The sequence below is a fragment of the Abramis brama genome (assembly GCF_963993115.1).
Source record: "Abramis brama genome assembly, chromosome: 3".
Classification (NCBI taxonomy): Eukaryota; Metazoa; Chordata; class Actinopteri; order Cypriniformes; family Leuciscidae; genus Abramis; species Abramis brama.
The window spans coordinates 5,782,003-5,804,947 of NC_139965.1; the positions used below are offsets into that span (position 1 = coordinate 5,782,003).

A 22,945-nucleotide genomic window follows, 5' to 3' on the forward strand; every position below is an offset into this window, starting at 1 on the left:
TTAGGCTCACTTACCTCGCTGAGCTACTGCTTGAGCGTTGGGTTGTAGGTGGTTTGGCTCACAAACAAGCCCCACTCCCCTAGGTTGGGCCCATACACAAAAGAAATATATTTGAAATATATTTTCAGTATATATTTTGGAATATATGCAAATATTTGAAATTGGCCCAATAAATATATTTCACACTTAACATCATATATTTGTGTTATATTTCAGAATATATTTCAATGTATTTGGAATATATGCCACATATATTTTGACACTTTTGGGGACCCATACAGAAAAAAATACATTGAAATATATTCTGAAATATAACAAAAATATATGATGTTAAGTGTGAAATATATTTATTGGGCCGATTTCAAATATTTGCATATATTCCAAAATATATACTGAAAATATATTTCAAATATATTTCTTTTGTGTATGGGGGCACAGATCAATTTTCTGTCACCTCTAGAGCCGCTGGCAGGCCCGCTCCCTGGTAAACCTCAGGGTGAGATGGGAGTATTCCCCTGTGATACAGGGTAGGTCTGAGTACTTCACTTTCAGTTCTGTATTATGCTACCTCGCACCAATATGGCTCGGGTCGAGCGGAAAGTTCTAGCCTTCACTTCTTTTTAGTCGAAGTACGCTCCCCTGAAGCCAGAGCATTGCCATGAGCTGACGCCCATGCGTACAGATGGTAGGCCCCTGACACTTGGGCCTCTGTTGAGGCAGAGTGGCGTATGTTGTACTCCCCTTGTTTTAAGGGTACTAGCTCTTTTGCTGAAGTACACTGCCATGGGCAATGTGATTAGGCACCAGGATGCTGTAGGCGCTGTTTAAACAGCTTATCTGCCAACGAAGGCTGCGCCGTTAGGGAGTAGGCCTCAGCAGGCCTCCTTGAATGGGCAGCCCCCAAGAGGGCGCTGTAGGCCAGCTTACTTCACGTGGTTGGCCTTGGTGGTTCGGGCAGTTGACTCACTGATGGGTAGTAGGCCTTAAACAGGCCTCCTTGGAGGTGAGTCACAACATTTTGGGACATACTGTATAGCCGCTACCAGGTAGCTAGCCGTTTTAGGCCGCCTGTGAAAGTGGACCCAATAGCAATATGTTGGTGTAGTATGGTTCCCAACAGTGTACCTTTGTAGCAGAATTGACTTGCTATCAGCTAGCAGGCCCAATTAGGCCTCCCTGATAGGCGAGTCCCCAGCTGGCTGGCCTTAACAGGCCGCCTTGGAACTATCACCCGGACTCTCACATGCTGTGATTCTCAGGTAGCTATCAGGTAGTAGGCCTCACCCGGCCTCCCTGAATGTGAGCTCCCAGATACTGTGGCTTTCAGGTAGTAGGCCTCACCCGGCCTCCCTGAATGTGAGCTCCCAGATATTGTGGCTATCAGGTAGTAGGCCTCACCAGGCCTCCCTGAATGTGAGCTCCCAGATATTGTGACTATCAGGTAGTAGGCCTCACCAGGCCTCCCTGAGGGTGAGCTCCCACAGACTTTGGTTATTAGGTAGTAGGCCTCACCAGGCCTCCCTGTGAGTGGTTTCCTAGCGGTGCTGGGTTCAGGAAGCTAGTGGCCTCTTGCTATCAGTTTAGCTGGCCTTAGCAGGCAGCTGCTGAAGGCGAGCTTGCGCCCTGGCTCGACTAAAGTGTTCATTCTCTGCTATTGGTTCCCTCCCAGAACCTCTTTTCCTGCCTACAGCCTGGTTTGCCTACCTGGCGGACCATGTGCTCCCCTCATTGAGGGTCACTATGAGCATGCGGACTCCTTAGTTTGGTCAGACAGTCGTAGGCCTCTCGTGAGGCCTCCCAGTTAGATCAGCCCTTAAGGCCAGTTCACACCAAGCACGATAACTATAAAGATAACAATAAAGATATAATTCTAAAAATCGTTCTCCATATTAAAGAATAACAGAGTTCACACCACAACTATAACGATAAAGATATGAGGAACGATATCGTTGGGATCACTTTCAGAACGATTTTTTTCCAGCTGTCAAACGATAAAACACTGACAGCCAATCAGAATCCATTCTAATTTAAAGGTCTCGCGCATTTAAAATGGCAGATGACATTGCAGAGAAGTTAACCGTCGTTGGTGTGGACGCATATATAGTTATCTTTATCGTTATCTTTATAGTTATCGTGCTTGGTGTGAACGGGCCTTTAGGCCTTCACAGGCCTCCTCAGTGTTTTGAAATACTGGGTAGATCCGTGCATCGAGTAGAGAAACTCCCCTCGCTAACAAGGGTTGGAAAGCATTATGCTGAGTCATACTCTCCGGGATATCCCGTCTCTGAGATCCGGGCCGAGTGGTTTACTGCCAGCTTCGCAGTCCCTCGGGTCGGATGCCTTACCTAAGGCAAGTGTCCAGAGGCTCTGTCTTCGGACAGACAGGAAGTGGCCAGACTAGGTATCTATGTACTGATGCCAGGTCAGGCCTTCCTGGTGGCATTTCGGGGTGAGTACATTCCCCTGAATAGTGATTGGCTGGGGTTCCTTCGGGTTCCCTAGCCACATTCCCTAGAAGGGACCCCTTCTAATTGGAAGCTGTGGTTCCAGGCCCTGAGCAGGCCCAGGTAGGCCGTTCATTTAACCATGTTTATGAAGGTTTTCCTGCGAGGCTTATAGCTTGGGCTATGACCGTAGGGAATGCTGTCACTGACAGCCCAGTGTGACCTGAGGGCTGAGTGGTTCTAGCGTTTCATTTGAATTTGCTGGTTCTGACAGTTGTCACTGCCACCTGGCATGCACTCCCCTTAGCATGGTGGGGTGGGTATATCGTTCCCCAAAGCGTCATTCGACGCAGTGCGAGTTCCCTTTCGAAAGGGAACGTCTTAGGTTACGACTGTAACCTATGTTCCCTGAGAAACGGAACAAGACACTGTGTCTCCTTGCCATGCCTCGGGGCCTGCCTACCAAACAGTCCCTTCAGACGATAAGGTGATTGTCATGTTTGCAAGGCGCCCTTTTTTACTTGCAGGTCGCACGTGAATCATTCACGTTAATGATTCACGGGCAGTCGGTGGTCAATGTGATTGCCGTGATTTGATAGTGATTTCAGACACCTGTCACGCCTGAGGCGTTCCCCAAAGCATCATTCGACGCAGTGCGAGTTCCCTGTTTCTCAGGGAACATAGGTTACAGTCATAACCTGAGACGATTTCTGTAATGTTTTGCAGCATAAGGAACTACAGTCAGATGATTCTGTGAAATATGCAAAACATGGACATAAAACATCAGCAAAGAGACAAATGTGGGATCCTGATGTAAACATGAAGATAATATGGTTATAGTAAACCATATATAGTAAAATACTATAACACAATTCACATTAGTTAAAAACTAAAATGTACTGCAGTAAAGCACAGTACCTCGACTGAGTCCAGAGTGAACGAGGGACATCAGCACTAAAAGCAGAAGAAACACAGATATGAATCATTTCCATTCATTCAACACAATGTAAATCACACACTGAAACATGTCTAGAGTTTATTCTACATTAACTGAAAGTGTTTTTCTGTTGTGATGCTCATTCAGGAGAGAACTGATGGATTATTCTCCAGCATTTAACATCATCACACACACTGATGTCACAGGACTCGTGAACTGATACGAGAGTCGATTCAGTGATTCACTGTTTGATTCACTGTTTGATTAACTGTTTGATTCACTGTTTGATTCACTGTTGCTCAACAACAATTAAGCAGTTTGAACACTGAGCTTCAAAACATACAACATCATATGACATTAATATAGACTAATGTACAAGATTTTATTACTTAGAAAATAAGTAATTTAGCTATATATTTGTACACTATTATTTCCTCTGTGTGTGACTTTGGTTTGACTTTCTGAAGCCTGAAGAATGCAGCAGAAAATTATATTCTAGTATGTCTATTATATTCTAGTATGTCACACCCAAAAATATCTATAGAGTGTGTTACCATCTTTGGAAAAGGATGTATGGTATATATGTGTGAGCTGAGCAAAAATCTGGAGTGGTTTTCTGCAGGAGACGCTCGGCTTTGTTGCAAAATAAAGTCTAATATTTCTGGCATCAACGATCTCTGAGAAGTGATTTTTCACAAAAGAGAGAAACCAACAAAACTACTCATCAATAAATGTGATGTCAGTGTATTTCTGTAACTCTGGGCCCTATCTTGCACCCAGCGCAATTGACTTTGTACACCGACACATGTATCATTCCTATTTTGCACCCGTGCAAAGCGCGCTTTTCCCTCCACAGAAGCACGTCGCTAAACTAGGGAATGAACTTGCGCTCCCTGGGCGGTTCAGCGCAAAAAAGGAGGCGTGTTCCGGTGCAAACGTTCCTTCATGCTATTTTGCAGGTTTAGAAAACAATTGCGCCACTAACCAGGAAAAAATAGTTTAAAGTCATAGTTTAACATAGCGTTGCGCATGTTATTCATATGCTATTTTAAGGGTGCATGCTTGGCCATAATCAATGTAGTGTGTGCTACAACGCGCATACACTTTGATTCTCTCATATACACAGAAGCAGCAGTTTTCATTTTTGCAAATCATAGATTATTACGATAGATCTACCCAAATTATCATACGCCTGTTTAACCGAAGTTAATTTGGGTGGGTTTCTCCATTTCAATGTAACTTCTCTCTTTTACGGCCGTGACGAGAGCGTTGCTCCTGGCGCGCGCCTGGCAAATCCGCCGTTACAATAGCAATCCGCTATGGAAAAAGCGCGTCTGCTCTTAAAGGGAATGTGAGAAGTCACTCTGATTGGTTTATTTCACGTTATGCCCAAACCACACCTATGAATAATGAAGCTACTTCAGACCAACCCATTTTAGATATGCGTCGGGCGCAAGAGTCATTTATCCCGCCGGGAAAATAGTTACTTTTTACTTTAACAAAGTTACTTGCGCTTTGCGCTTGACACTTGCGTTTCAGATCGTTACAATAGGGTACTATGTCTCCACACTGTCTTCATTTAGCAGAGATAGAAATCTTTGGGCTTTTCGATTTTTTTTTAAACTTTACAGACTCTAAATACATTTTGAAGGCTGCTTTAAAATGAGCAAACTTGGGTTTTGAGTTACTCCATTTAGTTTGATGAAAATAAAATGTTCCTAATAACAAAAACAAATCGATAACATATTTTTTTTCTTTTGGAAAAAAAATATTAATTTGTATGAAGTAAGACAGATGACAAATCTAAGATTAGGTTGCAGTTCATTTTAACACCTAGAAATTGAGACATCTTATACCAAAAGATTGATGAACAGGGACATTCACATAGACTCTCTTTCACAATTACAAAAACAGCAATTGTAATCAATATCCAGATGAAAACGCTCTAATGTGTCTTTGACAGGATATATTCTGTGAGCAATTTTAAATGACACTTCTTTGGTTTTATTAGTTACACAATACCAACTCCCCAAAAATGTTCCCACTCAAATGAGGGAAACATATTAACCCAACCAAATTTAGATGGATGAGAAGAGATATTTAGGGCCCAAGCCCTAAAAGGGCGAAGGCCCTATTGTTTTCAGTAGGATTATTTATTATTAGGGCCCAAGCCCCGAAAGGGCGAAGGCCCTATTGTTTTTGGTAGGATTATTAGGGCCCAAGCCCTGAAAGGGCGAAGGCCCTATTGTTTTCGGTAGGATTATTGTTTATTATTATTATTATTATTTTTCTTACGACAATTCAGGCACTTTTGGGGCCCTTAACATGCTCAAAAACTATTAAAACTTTGCACACGGGTCAGAACCCGTGGCCATCAGGGCCGGGCTGAAGCTGGTACCCAGGCGTGGCAGGGGGGCTCGACAGCGCCCCCTTGAACAGGGTCCGAAAACTTGGTCCATATATCAAACACGCTTGCATGAATTAGTATGAAACTCGGTACACATATAGATCTCATTGTGCCGAACAACGTTCAGGCTCTAAGTTTTACGGGAAGTCAGCAATTATGCATTGTTTGGAAACGCATGCTCAGGAATTTGAAACACACCTCCTAGGGAATTAACCCGGTCGTCAAACTCGGTGTGCATGAAGTCAAGACATTGAGGAAAAATTGCCAGGGGATTTTTGATATCTCGAACGGTTTGGCCGTGGCGAGGAAACGAATTTATGGCGAATAATGGAAACAGGAAGTGTGTTATAACTTCTGCATACATTAACTGATCTTGATTAAACTTCAGCAGTGTGTTCGTTGTAAGAGGCCGATCACATGGATGTGACTATTGTGAGTCAAAGTTATAGCGCCACCAACTGGCAGCAGGAAGTTTGTCATTTTCAAAATGCTTTGAAATCACTCTCTTATTTCTAGAAAATTTATTAAATCGCCACCAAACTCGGTGTGCATGAAGTCAAGACATTGAAGATTCTAAATTGCTGACGGATTTTTGATATCTCGAATGGTTTGGCCGTGGTGAGGAAACGCATTTATGGCGAGAAAAGAGAAACACGAAGTGGTATAACTTCTGCATACATTAACTGATCTTGATGAAACTTCAGCACTGTGTTGGTGGTAAGAGGCCGATCAGATGGATGTAACTATTGTGAGTCAAAGTTATAGCGCCACCAACTGGTAGCAGGAAGTGTGTCACTTTCAAAATGTTTTTGACAAAAGTGGGGGGGTTAGGTTTACCCACAATTACAAAAATCAGTAAGTATATTGGTCTCATCGAGCCGGACAACTTTCTAATTTACAGTCATTAGCTCTGACCAACAGGAACTCAGATATTTTGGTTTGAATGTGGATTTATTTGCAAATTCAGCCTCTGCATTTTTACCCACTCCTGCTAAGTGGTTTATTTTGTTCACACCAAACTTTTTCAAAATGATGAAAATACATTAAAGATGCTAAATTGTGAACGGATATTGAATATCTCAAACGGTTTTGCTATGGCGAGGGATTAAATTAATGTACAAAAAGGAAACACTAAAAGCCTCATATCTTCAAAAATGTAATTATACACCATTTATTTCTATATAAAATGATACAAATATCAGAACTCTTTTTTTTTTAAAATTAATAATTGTTTAAACCCATTTTAAACCCATTTTATTCTTCTTTTTTTTTTTCAATTTAATAACTGTTTAAGTTTAAAAACAGCCAGAATGTTTTTTTAGTCCAATAAATAAATAAATCATGTCATTCATAGTGCTATACTGCCGTCTTGTGTTCAAAATCAGGTAGGCCTATTGTATCTATATAAAAATATACTAGGTATGTGACGGTGAGAATATTTTACCACCGGTTAATCAACAGGGTTAATCAACGTTAATCAATGTTGTGGAATATTTTGAGTGTATCATAAAATCAGAATAAGGCAAGTAATATTTTCTGTCTTATATATATATATATATATATATATATATATATAGCTGCGAGCAGCGATGAAGGGCCAAAGCCGGCGGCACCGCCAAGCCCGGCTTGGGCCCGTAATCGCTGCTCGCAGCTATATTAACAATTGTAATAGGTTGTAATTGCCTTTCTAAAAAGATTTCCAAATTTAAAAGTATTATAATGTTGCAAACATGAATTTGTGTTCTACTGTATCAAACGCTTTTTATTAAAATCAATAAATAGTATTAGACTGTCATCATTAAGAAGGTGACTGTAATCAATAAAATCAAGAATAAGACGAATGTTATTACATATATGTCTTCCTTTCATGAAACCAGACTGAGACTGAACAATTAGGGAATCCAATCCTAATTTTAGCCTGCTAGCAAAAATAAGAGAAAACAGTTTGGCATCAGTGTTAGAGTTATGGGTAATAAAGTTATGGGTCTCCACCCATCTAGAGATAAGGGATCCTTATTTGCCTTTGGTATTAAGGTAATTTCCCCTGTCTGAGAGATGGAGGTAAAATCCCATTATTTATAGATTCATTAAACATAGCTAAAATAAACGGGGAAAGGGCATCTCTGAAAGTGTTGAAAAATTCATTCTTAAGCCCATCATTACTAGGAGATTTGTTGTCCTTGATTTTCATAATATTGTCGATAATTTCTGTAATACTAAGCTCTTCCTCACAAATGCAGCCAAATTCATCATTAACAAAAGTACTATTATCCGATTATTCTAAAAAGGACTTTTTAATGGCTAAACTCCTCACTTTATATATCATAAAATCCCACTGCAGCTCATATTTGGTTAGTAATTACACCCTGTTTATAGTATTTTTCCATTATTTTTAAGACTTCACACTTTAATTCATCATTTAATAAAAAAATAATTGTTTAAAATCCAGTATCCGCTTCTGCTCATGTTTTTTCTACCCTGGTACCCTGGTTTACTAAGTAGAACAATACCCAGACAACCCTTCAGAGAGAGAGAAAAAAAAAATAATAATAAATTAAAATAATAATAATAATTAAAAAAAAAAAAAAAAAAAAAAAAATATATATATATATATATATATATATATATATATATATATATATATATATATATATATATATATATATATATATGTGCTTTTATATATATATAAAAGAAACGTTGGAGGGAGGAGAAAAAAAACTGTCCATGGAACTGGTTTAACTGTTCAGCACCTTCAAAAGTATAGTAACTAACTTGTTAGTCTTCAAGTGCTCACTGGTTTTGGATGCCCTCCAGAGAATATCTTTCTCAGATCGTGAAATGAATCGAATGATCACAGGCCTGGCTTGCTGGTTCTCACTGTTGAGCCTGCCCTGTCGATGAGCCACATCAACTGTGCTTGTGTGTAATGCTGGAACGATCGCACGACACACCTCCTTGACTCTGGCCTTGACGTCCTCTTTGCTGTTCTCCGATAGCCCGTAGAGCTGTAAATTCCACCTCCTCCCATAACGCTCCGCATCGGACAGCCTCTCTTCTAACACCGCAATTATAATTCTGTTCATAAGCCTCATGTTTCTAGCCTAGAAATCTAGACGCACCCCAGCGGCAGACATTTTTATTTTGCAGCCACGGTCGTCTAGCTACTCTTCGTTGGCTTGCGAGCTGGAAAAAACAAACTCTAGTCAGGCCAATCACATCGTGTATAGAGTCGGTGGGCGGGCTTAACATAATTACGACAGAGTTGTGACGGTTCCCTGCTTCTTGAAAACAAAGAAGAGCTGCTGCTGCTGGCGAACAGCTGTCTTTCGAATCGGCTTTGGCCGCGACTCTGGAGGACTTGGAGTTAAGCTTTTCTTTGAGAAAAGAACAAAGAACGGCACTGAAGTCATTCTTAAAAAAGGAAGATGTGTTCGGAGTTTTGCCGACCGGATAGGCAAAAGTTTAATCTATCAACTAGCTTAACTTTTGGGAAAATGCTCTGGTTGGTTGTAGAGCTATTGAGTGCAGAGGGAATCTGAAAGACAGCCGTTTATCCCGCCCCTCAGATTGAGTCCTGCCAGTGGTGTGTTCCCAGACCCAACATCTTGATGTGGGTCTGGCTTGTCAGGCTATCATGTTTCTGCTTGAGAGTGTCCATTTCAATGCGAAAGCCGCCCACTTCATTGTAAATGCAGTCCACTTTCTCCCGCTGATCTTCGACGAGCACAGCATTTTCAGACACCTTTGATTCAATTCTGTCCAATCTCTCATTAATTAAATTATATAGATCACTCAAGAAAAACTCTTTTTTTTTTTCTCCTTTCCCCGCCATGACTAGGCCAACTCTGCACAGTTCAGTCAAAACACTTCTTGATGAATGACATGGCGTAAAAGTTAATAGAGTTCAAAAATGTGACACAAAGTTCATGTAACATAATTTTGGTCGTCAGATCATAATAGAAAATAATTTTAGAAGGGAAAATCCAGGAAAATTAACTCCACTTAGAAAAGATCGTCTGCACCCACCGCCATCTTCGCGCCCTGTCTTCATAGTTCTTGTTCTCTTGTTTTGTGTTTTTTCTTTTGTTTTTTGCTCCCTATTGAATTTTGCCTGTATAACATGTTCCTAACCCTAACATGAAAGACACTATTAAAAATGTATAAATAATATAGAATCATGCACCTTTCACACCACTACAATGCATTATATCACAGTAAAGATACACTTTATGAATAAAGACACTTGCACACACATGTTAAAAAAGAAAATATTAACATCAGGGGCGTACTGGCCATCTGGAGCACTGGGACTTTTTCCTGGTGGGCCACTGGCCAATGTGAGCCGGCCCATCCGGTACACAAATAAAAAATAAAGAAATAACAGAAATCATAATATTTCACCTCTTTTCGACCTCGGCCGACAAGGAGTGTGTTTTGTGTGCATGTGCTTGCATTGCCCCCTCCCTCCCTGTTAATTTGTGTGGTCTACTCCATTGCGTATCTTGAAACGCCCCCTTTCACTTCTAATTTACAGAGAGAGAGAAGACTTGTTCGACTTTGAACCGGCGCTGCACAGACCGATCGGTGAATGATATCAAAGTACCATGAGAGCGAATAGAGAGCAGACGCTCATAATGCTTTTGAGTTGCTCTCGTGGTACTTTGATGTCATAAACCGATCGGTCTGTGCAGCACCTGTTCAAGTCCTACAAGCCTAGAGATTGATCCGTTACAGCGAATTTCTCTGAGCCGATAATTACAAATAATTGTCCATGGATGAAAAGAGGAAGAAAAATGGATGAAAAGGTGAAGAAAAGGTGGAGCTGAAAAGTTACTGTAAAAAATAATAATAAAAGCATTAGATGTACATGCTGTGAAATAGGGATGGGCAAATGAAGCCTCATGAAGCACTGAGGCTTTCCCCTGATTGTTCCGGGAAAAGATTCGAAGCATCAAGAGTGTTGAAAACAGCGCCATCTTGTGGCAGGTCAAATTTATAGCAGCCATAAACCCGAGTGCGCAGCGTCGTTGTTTTATCTATTGAGCACAAATAAAAGCCTGACAATGCTAAATGTTCAGTTTACTAATAATATAATTCACATATTAACGTGTGGCAATAAATTAATTGTAACAATTATATTAATACTAATTATAAAAATACCAGAAGAGTTGCTTGATACAAGTAAATGGTGGTCTAATTATTTTATGGTTTCTATGCTGTTTATATGTCAAAATTTATAGTAAATGTTAGTAAATGGACTTAAACTTCCAAAAGCCTGTAGAGTAGTGGTCTGGGTTCAAACATTCCGACACGCAAAGTGAAGCATTCACGAGACTGGAAAGAAAGTGAGGCTTCGTTTTTCGTTGATCACGTGTTTCTCTTAAACCAATACGCGCTCCAGCACGGAGCTTCATGAGAAATTGAGCTGTATACTCGATACGCGCTTTGAAGCTTCAGTGTCAAATGTAACATCACTACTGTGAAATGCTTCAAATGAACAGATTATGCATTTGGCGCAAAGGGAAGTTGCAGTTCAGCAGGCTCTGACGGCTCTAGTATTACAGCTGAGGTCAAGGATAGCGAGGCTGGACCCAGCAGCACAGTCAGTGTTAGTGATGATGAACCAGCGCCTGCCGATGATGACCAACATTACCTCTCCCCCTGTACCTGAGCCAGTGAAGAGGATGGCAATCAAACTGAACCGGTAAACTGAAATGAAATCAGTAGTAGCATTATTTAGCTCGCACTAGTAAACTAGTTACTCATTTTAACAATGATGGTAGTTAATATTAATTCCCAACACTGCTGAGTGTTGAGAAATTAGTTCTTAACTCAACAATTAGTATAAAATTAAAATAAAATATCTGCAAAATATGAATAAATAAATATATTTAAAAGGACAACAAAAGTCTGAGACACTTTCTGATTGTCCAGCATTGGTGGAACATGTTCATATGTCGACGTAATGAACTTATTCTGGAAACCTGTGGTTATTCTGACACACGTGTGAACTGACTTCATACAACAACTAAATATGAAGTTCAAGCGAACTGGTTAAAAGTAACTGAAATGTGTCTCAGAAAAGAGAAGTTAGTTCTGAGAAAAGCTCTACTTTGTTTGATAAACTGTGTGTCCGCATGACAGAGAAATGTAAGTGTCAAGTTATTTCTCAATAAGAGAGTCAGAGAGATAGAGAAGTGATAGAGAAGATGATTGTGTGTTCAGTCACTGTTCTCAAACTCTCTGAGTCTCTGAGACCCAGCCCATTGACTTATGTCCACGGTAGTGGACATTTGAGTTTCATCCCTCTCCTTGGAATCTTTTGTGCAAGTCTCTTAATTCCTGCTGTACTGTACTGAGGACATCCTGGGGTTTTCAGTGATATGTTATTTGATTGGCTGGGAGGCTGGGAACCCCCTCTATCTTTCAATCCAATATGGACAGCATAGGAACAAGCACATTTTATGGAAATATAAGAGGTGAGTCAAATATTGTTTGTCTATGGTTTTGTTACTATCTCTCTCTTTCCTAGCGTTTGTCCCGTGGCAAGACGGGGTCCGCTTTTCGGCAGGTTGCTTTCCATTTCTTTCTGTCAAGGGCGTCTTCAGGGGCGGCGTTGACGAGCTTCATATCTTCCTTTATCCGGTCCATCCACCGCTTCTTTGGTCTTCCTCTGGGTCGCTTCCCTTCAGGGTTGAGTCGCATGGCCCGCTTGGCAACTGACTCTTCCTCGCTTCGGACTACATGGCCATACCATCGGAGACGCGCCTCTCGCATCTTCTCCGTGATCGGTGTCACTCCCATAGTCTTCCTGACGTCCTCATTCATTACTTGGTCCCATCGGGTCAGTCCCAGTGTCCATCTAAGCATTCGCATTTCCATCACGTGTAGGACCTGTTCATGCTTGGTGGATGCAGGCCAGCATTCGGATCCATAGAGGGCAACAGGGCGGACGACTGTCTTGTAAATCTTTGCCTTGAGGTATTTGGGCATTCGTTTGTCGCAGAGGACGCCAGTGACCTGGCGCCATTTGAGCCATGCCACATTGACCCGGGATCTGGCATCCAAGATGCTGTCACCGTCAGCCGAGAGTATGGAGCCAAGATATTTAAATTGGGTGACCTTCTTCAGGCCCACTCCGTCGATGTTGATGGTATCGGGCGTCTGGGGGTCACTTTCCATGTATACCGTTTTTTCAATGTTGAGTCGTAGGCCATTCTGGTCCAAGCAGTCCTTCCACCGTTGTGTGCGGTCTTGAAGTTCTTGCTGCTCGTTACCTGCAAGGAATACATCGTCCGCGTAGAGTAGGGACCAAGGGTGAGGGGTCTGCAGGTCTGCCGTCGCCGCGTCCATGCAGGTGATGAAGAGCAATGGCGAAAGGGCAGATCCTTGGTGAACTCCCACATTGATGGCGAATGGTGGCGATATCCCGGCGGGACAGCGGATCACACTCGTGACGTCTTTGTAGACGATTTGGACCCAGTTGATATATGCCTCGGGGACATGGCGGGCACGGAGGGAGGCCCAGATGAGCGCATGGGGGACACGGTCGAATGCCTTCTCTAGGTCGAGGAAGACCATGCGGACGGACTTGTTCTTCTCCCGGTGTTTCTCCATTAGCAGGCGGGCAGCATGGATGGCGTCTGTGGTTCCACTTCCTTTGATGAAACCGCATTGGTTAGGGCTGATGTTGATGATGCTGCGTAGGCGGTTGTCCAACACGCGTTCAAAGATCTTCATGGCGTGGCACAGCAGTCGAATCGGGCGGTAGTTCTTACATTCGGATACATCGCCCTTGCCCTTCCAGATTGGCACAGTGGTGCTGGTCGTCCAGGCTTTCGGTGCTTTGTTGTTGTCTATGATCTTATTGAACAGGGCGGTCAGGATGTCAGTGCCACGCTGTCCCATCATCCTCCAGACGTCAGCTGGGATGTCATCAGGCCCAGTAGCTTTACCATTCTTCATTTTCTTCACAGCTCTCGTCACCTCGGAAGTGGAAATTGGAGGTACTGGTCCATTGGTGGGATCGGAGCTAGGAATAGGTGGATGCGGGAATTCCTCGTTGGACATGGTGGTGAAGTACTCGTTCCAACGTGCGAGTATGGCAGAAGGGTCGCGCAACACTTGCCCATTGGTGTTCTTGATGTGCACCACTTGGCCAATGGCTTGGGTCGATTTGTGTCGTGAGTTCGCGAGACGGTAGATCATCTTCTCTCCTTCAGGAGTGCCAAGCTTCTCATACAGGTCATTGCAGTGTCTGGCCCTCGCCTTGGCCACCGCTCGTTTTGCAGCTGATTTGAGGGATCGGTAATTTTGGAGGTCGGCGTCCAGGCGTGTACGATGCCATAGCTTGTATGCCATTTTCTTATCTTTGATTGCCATCTGGACGTCCTCACCCCACCACCAGACTTGCTTGTCCATGTATCGCCGCCCGGGTTTCGTCGAGCCGAGAATCTCAGTGGCAGTGGCGTGTATCTGGTGGGTGACATCATCCCAGAGTTCCTCGATTGGTTGATCCAGGTTGATGCTGAGTGATTCAAGCGCCACCTTGAGCATTTGCTTGTGTTCTGGTATTTTCCACCATTTTACGTGCTCGGGTCCTGTGGTTCTTGCCCGAGGTTTCCGGAATAGGTCCAGTCGGAAGTCAAGGATGAGTGGACGATGTTGAGGGCCAATACTCTCTGAGGGGATTACCTTGGCATCGAGTGCCAACTTCAGGTCGCGGCGTCGGAGCATCCAGTAGTCGATCTGGGTTGTATGACCGCCGCTGATGTAGGTGGCCAGGTGGTTGGGTCTTTTCCTAAAGAAAGTATTGGCTACGACAAGATTGTGGGCTTCGGCGCAATCTAGGATGCGGGCTCCCCCGTCGTTGCGTGGGCCAAGTCCTTGGCCACCGTGTACTTGTTCGTAGCCTTGGCGGTCATTGCCAACATGGCCATTGAGGTCTCCTCCTACTAGGATGCACTCTTCTGGGGCAACCGTCCGAAGGTGCGCGTCGAGGCTCTCCCAAAACTCGTCCTTCACCTGGTCAGGGCAGCCTACTTGGGGGGCATAACACGAGACAATTCTGAGGGTAGTTTTGCTGGATATCATCTTGACTGAGATGATTCGATCAGAGATGTTGTTGACTTCAACGACGTTGTCTCGAAGCTGCTGGCAGATGACCACTCCGACCCCATTTTGGTTTGATTTGGCACCGTGGTAGATGAGTTTGTAACCTTCTCCAATATCCCTTGCCTTGCTCCCTTTCCATTTGGTCTCCTGGATACACGTGATGTCAATGCGTCGAGTCTTGAGGGTGTCAGCTAGTTCACGGCTGCGACCGGTCAGGGTGCCAATATTGATGGTGGCTAATCGGATTCGATGGACTAGCTTCTTTGACCTGTCTCGTCCATGGACAGGTAGCCCTCGTCCATTTCCCACGCCATTCGGGCGAAAATGACGCGCGTCGCCTAAGGGGGACGCCCTAGCTTGATCGGATAATTGTTTGGTTGCAACTGCCATTTGATGCGACCAAGGGAACCCAGCCGGTGTGTCGCATCACCTGTCGCTGAGACCAGAGCCACCGTTAGCCGAGTGTCCAAGGATCCTCGTTACCAGCCGACGCCACTTGGAGGAGGTGGTTGGGTTTTGACGGCCGGTTTTGTTACTATGATAATCATATATTTTCTTGTTCATTAAGGTGTTAGGAATCATATATTTAGTTCTGATAGCAACTACATTATGTATCTTTTGAAAAATTAGCCATTTTATGAATGTCAATTATAGTGGACATCAGGACTATCTTCATGTAAATAATGACTCCACATTGTTATAGGAAACAGAACTGAAGCAGAAAGAATTCTTTACAAAATGACTAGGGATAGATTATTCAGGATAAGAAACTCCCTCAAGATTGTCAATGACCTGGCTGTAACAGAAGAAACAAAGAAGGCAGATATTCTTTGGAAAGTTAGGCCAATACTCGATCGTGTGCGGCAAGGCTATCTCAGCCTTGCAAAGCCAGAAAGGGTCTGCATTGATGATGAGCAAATCATCCCATTCACAGGCCGTTGTCCAGTCAGGCAATTTGTTCCCGGCAAGCCAAACCCTACTGGCCTAAAGGTCTTTGTCCTCGCATCCCCAAATGGTCTGATGCTTGATTTTGAAGTCTACCAAGGGAAGAATACCTTTACAATCCAAAGGTTAGGAACTGCAGCAGTTCTACGCATGGTTGAATCTGTTCCAACAAGAAGCCACATATTCTTCGACAGGTACTTCACAACCATAGATCTTTTGGACGCATTGCTGGCAAAGGGCCTTCCTGCAACTGGAACTATAATGCAGAACCATGTCCCAAAGCTGTGCCAGCTGCCAGAAGACAAACAGTTGAAAAAAGAGGGGAGAGGAACATCAGTGTCAGTGGCCAGAAAGAGTCCTGAGCTGGCCATCACAAAATGGTTCGACAACAAACCAGTGCTCATGGCATCCACTGTACATGGGAAAGACCCGGAAGACATCTGTACCAGATGGTCCAAGAAAGAAAAGCACATGGTCCAGGTTAAAAGACCACCAGTAATTAAGCAGTATAATGACAACATGGGTGGCATGAATCTTCGCATGTGATCGCATGCTTAGCTTCTATCGTATGTCAAGCAGGACGAAGAAATCGACATCGCGTGTGTTTCATACTGTTCTGTTTTATCAAACTATACAGAATGGACGATTAAAGCAGTATCATTGCTTACTTTATTTAACACATGTGCATAACAGCATTACAAGTGTCATAGCCTAGCTCTGTCTGTACGTCACTCAAAACTGTCCGTGCGTCACTCAAATCTGTCCCCTTGGGAACATGACAGGAAAACTAACAATCCACCTGTTACATCCTTTCTCTTTTTTTTTCTCTTTTTTTTCACAAGTTATACATTTTCTTTGTAAACAAAATTAACATTTTCTTCTCAGTGCCTTCAGATGTAAACATTAATGCTTCAGAAAAAATGCATGTAATTATCTTACCTAAATTCAAAAGCAAACTTATAACATGTCCTCTTAGGACATTAACTTCAAGTGCATATTTGTAAACTTATTCTTGACAATATACATCAAATATTGGATATTGGATATTTTATCCTTGCAAATGAACTGTGCAATCAATAACTCCTTGAAGACTAAAAATTTACTGTTTAATGTTATGTATTTGTATTATTTTTCTTTATTCATAATTTCATAATGTATTTTTTTAAGCCAGAGTTGTGTCTGTGTTCAGTGCATGAGGAGACTATAGATAGAATGGAACCATGTAAAGATCATGTCACATGAGACAGGTGGTTGAGCTATATTTTGTAGAGGGTGTGTACAATGTAACATGTTTTCAACTGATGCAGATGTAAACAACAGAGGTAGTTTCTTAATATGGAAGTGAATTGTGCTATGTATTCGTATGACATATACGTTCCATTTTTAAAGCTTAAGCAACATAGTTTGTTACCTTAAAAGGAAGCTGCTCTGTAATGTATATAAGCTCTATCTTACTGTACCACCTCAGAGAAACAGAGGCATGAGAAACAGAGGCATGAGAAACTTAATGGCAGAGAAACATAAAGCCAGAGAAACCATTTACATCTAACATGATGGGATGAGAAGATAAAGAAATGGGGAACAGAAAAAATCTGGAATGAAGACCTCTCATGTAGCCTTATTCTTATATGCTTGTTTCTCTCTGTCTGACACATGATACATAATAAATTCATATCTCTTGGCAAAGGTAAAGACAAGTAATAGCTTCCGTGATTCAACCATAAAGGGGAAACCATGATTTTTAAATCTACACTCCTTTACCCTTTTCCCCTCTCTTTTACAGTGCAACCGCAACTCACAACCATACCTAGAAAATGACCAAACATGTCATATAATAATCTCACTTAGTATAATCCCTCAAATAGGTCGGCATTTTAACTTGACGACCAGACCTCGTAGTAACAGTGCTTTGATAACTACCCTGACCACATTCAGCAGCTACAGTTTGTGTGTTTGTCAAAACCCCTGTTTGTGCAGATGTTGAGGGTGGGCTGTAGTTGTGCCTGAGATGGCGACGGTTTAGCCTCAGAACACTACCCGACTCCAACTCAACCTCATAAGATCTGGGACTCACTGGTCTAATCACTCTAGCTGTTTTCCAGGTTTTACAAGGCTCAAATGGTTGGACTCGAACACTGTCCCCTGATGTGAAACAGTCCAAGTCTTTTGCTGTGCGGTTGTAGTATTTCTCCTGTCTTTGTCTGTTGTTAATCAGTGCCTGTTTGTTGTTTGACACTTTCGGCTCCAACAGTGTCTCTTTAGTAGGAAGAAGGGTCCGGATCCTCCTGCTGAGAAGTCTCTGAGCTGGACTGGTGGTGAGACCTTGGCTCGGTGTGTTGCAATGGTCCAGTAGGGCTAAGTATGGATCCTGTCCAGCAGCTGCAGCTTTCTGCATAAGGCGTTTTGCTGTTTTGACAGCTGACTCAGCCTTTCCATTGCTTTGTGGGTACCCGGGTGACGATGTTCTGTGCACAAATTCCCACTTTTGGCTGAACATTTTAAAGTCGTGTGATGAGTACTGCGGTCCGTTATCAGAGATGAGCACATCTGGAATCCCCTGACGAGCAAAGTGTGCTTTCAGTTTGTGAATCACTGTGGTACTTTTGGTGTCCGGCAAATAATCAACCTCCCAAAAATTTGAATAATAGTCCACGGTTACTAGGTAGTCTTTATTGTGCCAAGAAAACAAATCAGTTCCTACCTTAGCCCAAGGTCTGTAGGCAATGTCATGGGGATGCAATGTCTCTTTTTGTTGCTTGGGGTCAACTGACCTGCAGATGTCACATTTGGAAATAAACGTCTTTATTTGCTCATTCATCCCCTGCCAGAACACACACTCGCGTGCTCGAGTGGCTATTCTCCAGTGGCTTATGGTCACTTTGAACAGTCACCATAAGTATATTGATGGAACTTTTCCATTCCAAACACTATGGCCAAACATTCTTTTTCTATCTGCGCATAACCCCGTTCTGTGGGTGTCAGCGCTCTGCTCGCAAATGCCACAGGTTTACCTTTCTGCGTCAGGGCTGCTCCTAGCCCCGTCTCTGAGGCATCACATTGCAGGGTTAACTCCTCATTTTGGTCATAGTACTTGAGCAGTGGTGCGTTTGTTATTTTGTCTTTCAATCTTTTAAAAGCTGTCTCGTGCACCTCAGTCCATTCCCACATGTTGTCCTTGTGTGTAAGCTGTCTCAAAACTTCACAGTCATCAGAAAGATGATCACAAAACTTTGAAAGGTAGTTCAGCATACCTACAAGTCTCTGTACCCCCTTAACATCTGTAGGCCTCGGCAACTCCCGCACTGCCCGCACTTTCTCCGGGTCAACGCGGAGGCCTTCTGCTGTCAGCAAGTGTCCAATGTAGGGTACAGACTCTCTCCTCAGTTTAAACTTGTCTGCATTGAGTTTAATGTCTCTTTGTCTGCACCTCATTAGAAAACATCTCAAGTTTTTCTCATGATCCTTGTCTGCTTCCTCTTGTGTGTCACCCTCCCCGTGATCAGTATATCATCCGCAATGATATACAAACCCGGTAAGCCCTCTAGTGCTTGCATGAGTTTCCTTTGGAAGACCTCCGGAGCTGGGCTTATACCCATTGGCATCCTGAGCCAACGATACCATCCGAACGGGGTTGCAAACGTGGTGAGGTAACTGGACTCTTCGTCTAGCTTGATGTGCCAAAATCCATGCTTCACATCACAAACAGTGAATACCTGATAGTACCTAATACCTGATACCTTGAGAGTCCTGGCAGTACATCATCAATGGTCGGAAGAGGAAAATGGCTCCTTTTTAGTGCTCTATTCAGCGGTTTGGGGTCTATACAGATCCTTGGCTTTCCATTTGGTTTTGTCACTGACACCATACTGCGTATCCAGTCAGTGCTGCGCTCCACAGGTGCTATGATTTCTTGGCTTTCAAGATTTAGTTTATTTAGTTCTTCTTTAAGTGGGGTCATCATTGCAACAGGCACTCTGTGTTTAGGCAGTTTTACTGGTGGTACACTTTTGTCTATTTCAATGTTGTACTCTAGGCAGCCAACGCCTGTGAAAACATCTCCGAACTCTGTCTTTATTCTCTCCATATTTGTCAGCTGCACACTGTTTTCAGTGGTTTTGTCTGTACATTGTGTTTTCACTATACTGTCAATCGCCAGTATGTTCTCATACTGCACTTTGATCAACTTCATGGCTTCACTAGCCTTTCTTCCCAGAAGCGGGATCCTGTCCTCCTGGTCCACCACTTGAAACTCAAGTCTGTATAATTTATCATTTCTCGGATTTCGGAGTTTGACTTTACATTTTCCAAGTGGGCGTAATCTGCTTTTGTTGTACATGACAAGTACTTTCTCTGTGTGATCCAATTGTATACTTGGATTCAACAGTTGCATTGGGATAACATTACAAGTAGCACCACAGTCTATCTGAAAGTTAACTAGCTTTTTGTCCAACAACATACCTGCGAAGAGATGTTGTCTTTTGCTGTGTGCTTCTTTCACTTGATTTATTGTCTCTTGGTTTTCTCTGATGTCTGTTATTGTCATGATATCCTCACACGATTCACTTGACTCTGAAATTGTGTGTACCGGTCTGCCTTTCTTGTTTTTCTCAAACTTGGACTTGCATTTTGCAGCAAAGTGGTTCTCTTTTCCACGCTTCTTACACTTCTTTCCATAGGCTGGACATTTGTGTTTATTTTTCTCATGTGTGTTGCCACAAAAGTTACAGTTAATCTCCTCCTTTTTGTCTCTTCTTGGATTCTTCTTCATTGCATGTATTTTCCACCTCATTTCATATACAGCAGTACGTTAATATGTAAATGTTACGGTACATTCCCTAGACTTTTAAAGTTCGTAACATTAAATGGGGGCTCGTCCGGGATAGTATTTATATTTTTCCCGAGATATTAATTACTGCTGGTGTGAGTGGTGGAATGATCATGTTCAGTGTTTTCTTGGTAGAGCGTTAGTGTTCGCGAGGCAGTGATTAGCGGATGGGCTGGTTGATTATATGGTTAGTGATTCTGACAGGAGTAAGTATGGCTGATTTTGATTTAAATACCTTTGTTAGTGCACCTACGGTGGAGCAACTTGATAAGTGTAGGAAAGACGATTTGCTGTGTATCGCTGCTCACTTCCAGATCGCTGTTTCGAGGCAGCGGCTTAAAAAAGAGATTAGGTCTACTGTGTCCCAAAGGTTGGTGGAACTGGGTGTTCTAGAGCTGCCTACAGTAGTCGGGGAGGGTTCCTTTGGTGCTGACGGTCGCCCTAGTGAGGAGGAGGAAGGTGGAATGGCTGAGGTGGAGGGTTCCGAGACCAAGGCCGTTCTGCCACCCTTTGAGCCTTTTACGCCGGGCTCGGTTGAGTCTGGAGGAGGTGACGTGCGGCTCAAAGTCCGCTTAGCGCGAGTCCAAATGGAGGCACGCGAACGGGCAGAAGACCGTCGGGCTGAGATGGAATTCCGACTTGAAGTCCGCAGACTCGAAATCGAGGCGGAGACGCAGGTGAAGCTGCGTGAACTTGAGTTGAGTGCAGGCAAGGTGACACCTGTTCCAGTTACGCAACCCGTACAGCCCGCTGGTGCTGGTTTGGGGGGGACCACCTTTGAGGTCAGTAGACATATTTCCCTTGTGCCGCAGTTTCGAGAAACAGAGGTTGATTCATATTTTAATGTATTTGAGCGGATTGCGTCTACACTTCAGTGGCCTAAAGAGGTCTGGTCGTTGCTGTTACAGTGCAAGTTAACTGGCAAAGCTCAAGATGTTTGCGCTACATTGTCTTTGGAGGATAGCGTGAATTATGAAGCAGTAAAAGCTGCAATTTTGCGCGCTTATGAGCTGGTACCCGAAGCTTACAGGCAACGGTTTAGAAGCCATAGGAAAAATTCCAGTCAGACATTCGTTGAATTTGCGAGGGAGAAAGGCATTTTATTTGATAAGTGGTGCACATCGAGTAAGGTACACGATTTTAGAGATATGCGAGAATTAATTCTTTTAGAGGAATTTAAGAATTGTTTATCTGAGCGTGTTGTGGTTTACTTAAATGAGCAAAAAGTGACGTCCTTATCTCAAGCTTCTGTCCTTGCAGATGAATTTACACTGACGCATAAAAATGTGTTTACTCCTGCGCGTTCTGAGAAAGCTGTACCTTCTCCAGTGAATTCGAGTAGTTTGTCACGACCGAAACCAGTTAATCCGAAGTCGAAAGAGGATCGAGAATGTTTTTATTGTCACAAATCTGGTCATTTAATTGCTGATTGTGTTGTGCTAAAACGAAAGCAGTCAAATTCTGTACCTAAGAGCGCTGGTTTTGTTAAACTGGTTGGTCCTACTAAAACCGAGGGTAGTGATAAGCCTGATCCTAGTTACACACCTTTTCTGCTGGAAGGGTTAATTTCCATTACGGGAAATTCTGAGGAGCAGATATGCGTAAAAATGCTGCGTGATACTGGGGCAATGCAGTCTTTTATTAGTGCAGATGTACTGTCGTTTTCTGATCAAACCTATTGCGGCAGTAATGTGCTAGTACAGGGTATTGAGATGGGTCTTGTCCAAGTTCCGTTGCACCAGATTCATTTAGAGTCAGAATTGTGTACAGGTTTCGTGAAGGTGGCCGTCCGTGAGAGTTTGCCTGTTAATGGAGTACAAGTTATCCTTGGCAATGATTTAGCCGGTGGGAAAGTCATGCCTTTGCTGGAAGTCGTTGTTAGTCCAGTTGCGTCAGATCAGCCTGATGAACTGTTGAGGTCTTATCCTGACACTTTTCCAGTTTGTGTAGTTACGCGAGCTCAGGGTCGTAAAATGGATGCTGAAGATTTGGCTACATCTTTTATGGCACCTGTTTTTATCAATGATGTTTTATCTGATGAGAGTAAGGCTGTTGAAAAATCATTTGTTCCGAGTTCCTTGAGTATAAATCTGTGTGTGACGCGCGAGAGAATTATTTCTGCCCAAAAGGAGGATAAAAGCCTTCAAAAGTGTTTCGTTGCCGCTGTTTCCTCAAAGAAAGCTCAAGAGAGAAAAGCTGCATATTACGTGGAGAACGGTTTACTGATGCGTAAGTGGTGCCCTAATATTGCAGATGATTCTGAATGGAGT

General features: G+C 43.0%; 1 protein-coding gene across 1 annotated transcript in view; it reads right to left on the reverse strand.

Moving 5' to 3' along the window:
* Positions 1-22,945, reverse strand: part of LOC311079178 (Fc receptor-like protein 5) — a 43,612-nt gene that overhangs the window by 14,787 nt on the left and 5,880 nt on the right. The window contains exon 2 of the mRNA XM_084108391.1: positions 3,363-3,398. Coding sequence (XP_083964517.1) covers positions 3,363-3,393 — 31 coding nt within the window. The 5' untranslated portion in view covers positions 3,394-3,398. The remainder of the gene's footprint in view (positions 1-3,362; positions 3,399-22,945) is intronic.